We start from the raw sequence: 7,555 nt of genomic DNA, 5'->3' as shown, positions 1-7,555 counted from the left end.
GCAGCCTGCTCTCCTTCCACCTCACACCATCGGAGCCTGCTCTCCTTGTACCTCACACCATCGCAGCCTGCTCTCCTTGTTTACCAACAGGAGCAGCTTCAAGTGAAGCTCAGCCTCAGAAAAGAAATACTTTATTTTGCTGAGATTTCCAACTTGGGAGTGCTTTCACTGTTTGAAACATCTTTCTCCCCAACCCCTCCCCTCTCTCCCTCTGCCCTCTTGTTTCTGATAACTCACCTGCCTTTTCCTTGATCTCATTATTACTCAGTCATCTGTGGTGTGGGGGTGCCGGGTACCCCAGGTTGCAATGGGTCTGTCCCCTGTCCCCGCAGGCCCTATGCAGAATCACGCGCCAGTCTCCTGCCATCTTTCAGAACGTCATCGAGAAGGTGGGGCTCAATGCTGTCATCGGCTCCCTGGCCTCCTCCATCTGCAGAGTGCAGCAGTACATGCTGACGCTGTTCACGGCCATGCTGTCCTGTGGGATTCATCTTCAGCGGCTGATCCAAGAGAAGGTAGGAAGCTGCTGGACTGCGGGAGCCAGCCTTCCTCCACGGCGCGCGCTGCCTGACCTGTCACCCTCGAGTTTCATCCAGCAAGGCCTTTTGACCTTCCCTGTCTGTCCCACACAATGTTCTCTCGAAGATGCCAGAACTACTTTCTGTGACATGTGGCTCCTGCCGCCTTCTTTAACGAGACTTCCTCCTGCTGCTCTTCCTTACGCTGTGTCCTTGCACCCAGCTCTTTGGATTCCTGGGGGCCGGGGCCCCCTTTTTACTTCCTGTGATCCGTGTCCATCCCCTCCTTGTCAAATACTCCCTGACTCATGTCACCTTCCCGTTTCTGACTTCGCCTCCTTCTGGCCTCTTGATGTTCTTCATCTGGTTCCTAGTAGTTTCCAGTTTGCACCGTGGCTGTGGGTCTCAGTACCAGCCCTTCTGAGGTGTGAGTTCTTGGCCCTGCGGAAGAGTGATGTGCACTGCCCCTCCCCCGGCTGGGAGGAGCCCACGAGTGAATGCTGTGTCTGCTGAGTGATTTGAACCTAACGGTTTCAGATGCCCTAGACTGTGACATTAAGATAGCTCTGAATACAGAGCACAGCGCTCGGTCTTCACTCCAGTGTGGTGTTTTGGCAAGCAGCCTGTGTGTCTAGATTTGCTCTTCAGTTCCCTGGGCTTTAAATGCTGCCGTCGTGTACAGATGAGGTCACCCTATGGCTGTGAAGCTTGGTCTTCGTGTGGGACTCCTAACATCGGGGCCATGGCAAGAGTCTCTGACTCTTTTGCCTGCTTATGGGACTGTTTTCCCTCTACTGGACTGCCCTGTCCAGCCTGAATCTGAGGGGAGGGCTGAGTGTTACTGCAACTTGACGCTGCTCTGTCAGGAGATAGTGTTGGGGTGCGCTGTCATGGTCAGTGAGGTCCTAGGTCAAAGGGTCCCTGCAGCCCCTTTGCTAATGGAGCCGGGGAAGGGCTTCTCACGGTGTATGGCTGAAACAGAATAGCAGCTGTATCGCAGTTTTGCGAATTGCAGGCTTACTCTCGTTCCTCCGGCTTTGTGTAGCTCTGCCTGGTTATTTTCTTGTGCACGAGTGCATTTATTATACGCACACTTGTGCTTGGCGTGCTCACGTGTGCATGCACCGGTGGGGATGTTTTATAGCAAGTGCCTGGCTATAAGCTAAAGACAGGCTGCCTGTGACTCAGGAGCTACCCAACTCACTAGTCTCAGGAAGTCCCTGAAACAGGCCAGACTTAAAGGCTCCTCTCTTCCCAAGGTTATATAAGTGGTAGGGATGGCTGAGGAGAGGAGACCCTCCAGCCTGCTGAGCTGCCTGCGCATCATGCAAAGATGACAGCTCTTCTAAGTTCACATTCAGGCTGGGTGGGCTTTGCTGATGCAGGCACCTTTGGATTACCCATGCTCCTGTGCAACCCTTCACTCACGGTCCTGTAAGTAACCTTAGTAAGCCCATTGCTTCTCCAAGTGTGGCTTTGACAGAGCCACATCTGTGCTCACACCTGTGGTCTGCCCTCACTGCCCTGTTGGGAGAAGGCGGGGTGGCCTTTATTGGGTTCACCTTATTAATTTACAGAGCATAGTGTTTTCAGGCTTAGTCAGCTGACTGGCCAGCATGTTCCCGGAATCCTGATGCCTTCGCCTACGCCTCACACTGTGTTTCCAGGTGTCAACTTCCAGGCTTGGCTTCTACCTGGGTGCTGGGTTCTGATCTTTATGCTGGCTCAGCAGTTGCTTTCTACAGAGCTGCCTTCCTGCCTCCTTAGTCATTTTCCTGTGATAAACTTTGAAGTGGAATTGCCAGGTTACCCTCATATTTAAAAGGCCCCTTTTCTGAGTAGTTTATCTTAGCACTGTGGTTATTATGTTAGAAGCAGTGCTAGTGAAAGGCCCAACGGTGCCAATGTGCTGTGCCCCAGAGCTGTCCAGAGTTCATGGTCAAAGCCCCCTTCTTTCTTTCAGTCTGCTTTCCTGTCTTCCTGTCAGCCCAGACAGTGGTCCTGTGGTGAATTCTGCTTTTCTTCTCTTCGCCCTCTCATCTGTGGCTTCCAGGAGCCATGGAAGTTAGTTTCAGAATATTGGCAGTTGTGGCTGTGGTGCAGAGTCTGCTTTGTCTTCTGATTTTAGCACACAGGCAGACGGGGGCTGCTCTTGGAACTTAGAACTTCTGAGCCTGAGAGGAGAAGGTCCGAGCAGCTGTGTGGCTGAGTAGGTGGAGGCCAGCCCCAGCCTCATGGAACCTTGCATGCTAGGTAGCTGTTACAGAGACATACCGGGACTGCAGAAACAAAGCCACCCTCTAAAAGACTCCCAGGAACTGAGTGCTGAGGAACTGACGGTCGCTGCTCAGAGCAGCCATGGTGATGAAGGCATGCACGTCCAAAAGCTTCAGACGTGAATTTGGTTGACTCATTTAGGCCCCACGTGCACCTGTCGTCTATAGTCAGATATACATAGCTGATTTCATTTGACTCAAGTGCATTTCTTTCCCGTGTCATGAGGTAAAACCCTGACACCATGGCATGGTTGAGGCACTTCCTGATTCATCCTGTCACAAAGCAGTGAGAACTTCAGTCTTTTTTATGTGGTGTGTGTGTGCGCGCTTATAATCATATCTAAAGATGGGATTGCATACGTCAGCATGCATGTGGGAGACATGGTACAGCTTTCAGGAGCCAAGTCTCTCTTCCACCGTGTGGGCCCGGGCACGAGCTCAGATCATCAGCGTTAGCTGTGCGCACCCTTACCGTGTTGCCAGCCCTGTCAGTCCTGCAGGTTCACGGTTGCCTCGTTGTCTTGGACGTGACTTTTTGATAGGACATTTGAACTTGGATCTAACCACATCCTCTGCTTCGGGCTGATTGGCCTGTTCCCTCTCCCCACATGGTGGTCCCCTGACATCTTTTTCCATGTTTAAAATGGAGTTTTGAGCAAAGAATTCAGAGTTCTGTGGACTTTGCTTGGATTTGGCTGATTGAGTCTGGCAAACGCTATAAAAATATGGCATCTTTTAAAATGATGTGTGTGTTTCTTGTACTCACAGGGCTGACTAGAGCCCGCTTTGGATTGCTGAGGGAGGGTAACTGCTCCAGGGGAACGGATTCCTTCCAGGAGAAGAGGCAGTCACTCCCCTGCCTCTGTTCTGATGTGTGGAGCAGCCGAGGCCTGGGCACCTAGAGCAAGATCTATGTGGGTTACTGAGGCTTCGGCCCAGCTTTCGGTGAAGGTTGCCTGTTCTGGGCTCCTCCAGCACCCGAGCCTTGTCTTTATCACTTAGGGTTCCTGTGCTGGAAAGACATCAGAGGAGTGAGCTGGCGTGCTTTGCTGGAGCAAAGGCAGGGTAAATGCTTTGTTCGTTTGTTTACTGTTTGTAGAATAATGAGTTGGTTGCTTCGCAGTCTCTGAAGACTGCCGCTTTGAGTATTCTCTCACGCGCACACATTTTATGACTTGGCTTTGTCAGTCAGTGCAGCACAAAGCAGCCTTCCTAAAGGCTGCAAGTTGCCTCCTGGGTCTTTTCGTCTAGACTCCTGTGGTCTTTGTGTTTTGCTGTGTGATATGACAATGTTTCCGGCTTGGATGTCTTGTCTCTGGATCTAGAGCCACCTGTCTCTCCAAGGAGTCTGGCAGAGGCTCTCTTTGGGCTCAGGCTGGTTATTGTTCCCAGTCTTTGATTGCCGGAGCCAGCCAACCCTTAGTTAAGATACGTTAGTTATCGTCTGTGGTGGTCTTTCTACCTATGGCTTTACAGTAGCTTTTTTCTTTTTAATTTAAGCTGGAAATCTTGGCTCTTAATGCGATACAATTTTACTGTTTCACAGTGTTTGGTCAGGATGGCAGCAATAACATTTTGACTTCAAGTACAGTTCTTATTTTTAATGAGTGTTTTTGTGCTTGGGTCATTCCCATGTAGGGAAGCACAGTCAGGCAAATCAAAGTGTTTCACACCCTCTTATGCCCAGCTCTGTGATATGGCTTGTTCTATGTGCACTTACGTACCTACTCGAGTTTTTTTAAAAAAAGTTGGAGTGTACTAAAAAATAATTGACTTTTTTTTTTTTTTTTGAGGCAGGGTTTCTAGTATGCCAGGCTGGTATGGAACTGTGTATCTCAAAATGGCCTTGAACTCAAGACACTGCTGCTCCCAAATGCTGGGATTGTATCTGTGCACAGTCACGTCAGGTTTACGTGGTGCTTTATGCCTGCCACCTGCCTGTCTGTCCGTTCGTCCGCCTGCCTGCCTGCCTGCCTGTCTTCTATGTGTTCTCTCTCTTTATCTGTGACTCCACTTCTCTCCCTGCCCTTTGCATCTGTGAGGAGGCTGTGACTTACTGTCCCCCCTTCTGACTGGGACCAGATTCAGGCACCGAGTCCTGGGGAAGCCAGCAGCACTGAGCTGCCCTCTGTCACTAGCCAGGACGACTTAGGGAAATCAGCCCCTGCTTGGCAAGTTCCGCTGGGCTGAAAGAGTAGTGATCCCTGTGGGGCACAGCTCTGTGCACTGTGGGCCCCTGGGTTGGAAAGTCCCCATGACTGTGTCCCCATGACTGCGTCCACGCCTTGGTGCCCCGTGTCCCTACACTCACTGTGTTGTGTCCCCAGGACTCTGGTGATGCGCAGGATTGACTAATGCTGGTGTCCCCCAAGCCCTGGACCTGAATTAACCAGTAGAAAAGCGACTGTGCTTGCATTTTGGATCTATGCTGACAGGAAGGATTAGGTAGAGGCTTCTCCCCTCCCAGGCTAACAGTGACACAGGCAACCTCATCAGCGTCATTCGTATGGTTCTTGGTGAGTCTAGGTGAGGAAGCATTCAAAGCCTGCATTTACTAAAAGTTCACCAACTTTACAGTAAATGGACTAGTTCATATTAATCAAGTTTTCCAGCCAGTTATTTTATTTTACTTTGTTTTTGGTCTGTTTTGTTTTGTTTTTGTTTTTTTCTTTCTGAGGCAAGCTTTCTCTGTGTAGCCCTGGATGTCCTGGAACTTACTCTGTAGACCAGGCTGGCCTCAAACTCAGAGTGATCCACCTGCCTCCGCCTCCCCAAGTGCTCGGATCAAAGGTGTGCGCCACCACACCTGGATAATTTCTGTTTTTTAGAAATGTATTTGAAGATGGAAATTCTCTAATGTTCCATTTCTTCGTAAGGTTTATCTGAAGTCTGGTTGTTTACTGGATTTAGGGACTCGGTGACTTTGAACATCTATGCTTATTGGTGGGATACTGTGACGGGCTGGCGGTGCAGCGGTCTGCTGGTAGTGACAGACAGTGGTCCAGCCTGCAGGTGGGGAGAGCCCACTGCGGGCAGCTGCCTCAGTGCCCACTGCCCTCCCTTCCCTTTAAGGATGTATTTAATGTGCATGGGTGTTTTGTCTGCATGTCTGTGATCATGCATGTATCTGGTGCACACAGGGGCCAAAAGACATCAGATCCCCTGGAACTGGAATTACAGATGGTTGTGAGCTACCAGGTGGGTGCTGGGACTCGAACCCTTGTTCTCCGGAAGAGCAGCCAGTGCTCTAAACCACTGAGCCATGTCTGCAGCCCACGAGGTGTTGTTCTTGAGAAGTCAGTTGACTGCTGGTGCAGAAGTTGCTAATGAGGCTTTATGAAATGGAAACGAGTCCCCAGTGCCTATGAGGTGACAGGGTGGAGCTTGCCATGGCTTTCTGTCTGTGTTCTCCAGGAACATGCGTCAGTGCTTGCTGAGGTCTCCCAAGATGTGATGTCAGCCCATGTTCTTGCCTCTGTCAGCATGAGCTCTAGAGTTCAGGCTGGCTGGCCAGCGAGTCTCAGGCGTCCACCTCTGCTGCCAGAGCCATCTCCTGTCACCTCCCTGCCCTCTCCTGAGACGCCTGCCGTGAGGCGAGAGCTGCACAGTGGGGCTGGGGAGCTGCACAGTGGGGCTGGGGAGCTGCACAGTGGGGCTGGGGTGCTGCTGTGGGCACGTGTCGTCTAACAGGTCCCCACCTCTAGGGTCTGACGTTGTCTGGCTTTGTTTGTGTCGGTGTTACCACAGCATGTATGTGCACTTGGGATTTATCCATTCTTCACTCTGAGAGGACAGATTCCTTCAGGTCAGCAGCTAAAGAAAACTGCAGGGTTTTGAGCCGTGGCCATCTCCTGTCAGCTGTGGACAGGCACGCCAGCCATCAGCTGCTTTAGGCTGATCAGGAGCACCTTCATCTTTTCTGGTCTTTTTCGTGAAGTGGGTTAGTGTGTATCCTGATTTTGCATTTATTTGACTGTTAGTGTTGACAACCTCAGTGTCATTGTCAGCTTCAGTTGTCATCTTGACACAAACCTGGAGACCTCAGGGAAGAGGGGCCTTGACCAGGAATTTTCTCCATCAGACAGGCCTGCACACATGTCTGTGGGGTGTCCCAGCCCGCTATGGGCGATGCTGTTCTCTGCTCAATGACTGATGTGTGAGGTCCCAGCCCGCTATGGGCGATGCTGTTCTCTGCTCAATGACTGATGTGTGAGGTTCCAGCCCGCTATGGGTGATGCTGTTCTCTGGTTAGGGGGGCCTAGCTGTACAGGGAAAGCAGCTGATCTTGACATAGAGAGCAAGCCAGCGAACCATGCCCCTCCATGGCCTCTGCTTCAGTTCCTGTCTCCGGATTCCATGCTTGAGTTTCTGCTCTGGTGTCCCTCAGTAACGGAGTCTGATGTATCAGCCAAATAACCCCTTTCCTCCCCAAGTGGCTTTTGGTCATCGTGTTTACCACCACAGTGGAGATCAGGCTAGGACGCATTGCACTGTGCAGACAGGATTCCCTGTAGGAGCCAACTGACCTGTACTGTCTAGGGTTCAGGGTTATAGGTCTTAGTTTTTTCACTAATTTCTACATCAGGAGAATTTGGCTTTACCCATAAAGTGAAGCGTGCTGTGGGTTTCATTTCCATGAATTGAGTACTTTTCTGCAGTTGTACCATTCGCTGGGACTTTCCTTGAGAGCTCATCATGTTGGGGTCTGTTGTCATCCCGGTATGTCCCCTGTTTTGTCAGGGTACCCTTTCTCCCTGAGGG

The 7,555-nt window shown here is 51.0% G+C and overlaps 1 protein-coding gene across 1 annotated transcript in view; it reads left to right on the top strand.

Annotated features, from left to right (window-relative positions):
- Positions 1-7,555, top strand: part of Ulk4 (unc-51 like kinase 4) — a 246,945-nt gene that overhangs the window by 53,404 nt on the left and 185,986 nt on the right. The window contains exon 21 of the mRNA XM_055601553.1: positions 333-515. Within this exon, the coding sequence (XP_055457528.1) occupies positions 333-515 (183 nt within the window). The remainder of the gene's footprint in view (positions 1-332; positions 516-7,555) is intronic.

Source organism: Psammomys obesus, unplaced genomic scaffold (genome assembly GCF_907164565.1).
Source record: "Psammomys obesus unplaced genomic scaffold, mPsaObe1.curated_primary_1811, whole genome shotgun sequence".
NCBI classification, from domain to species: domain Eukaryota; kingdom Metazoa; phylum Chordata; class Mammalia; order Rodentia; family Muridae; genus Psammomys; species Psammomys obesus.
Note: the sequence above shows the minus strand (reverse complement) of the source record. Positions and strands in the feature narration are given on the sequence as shown.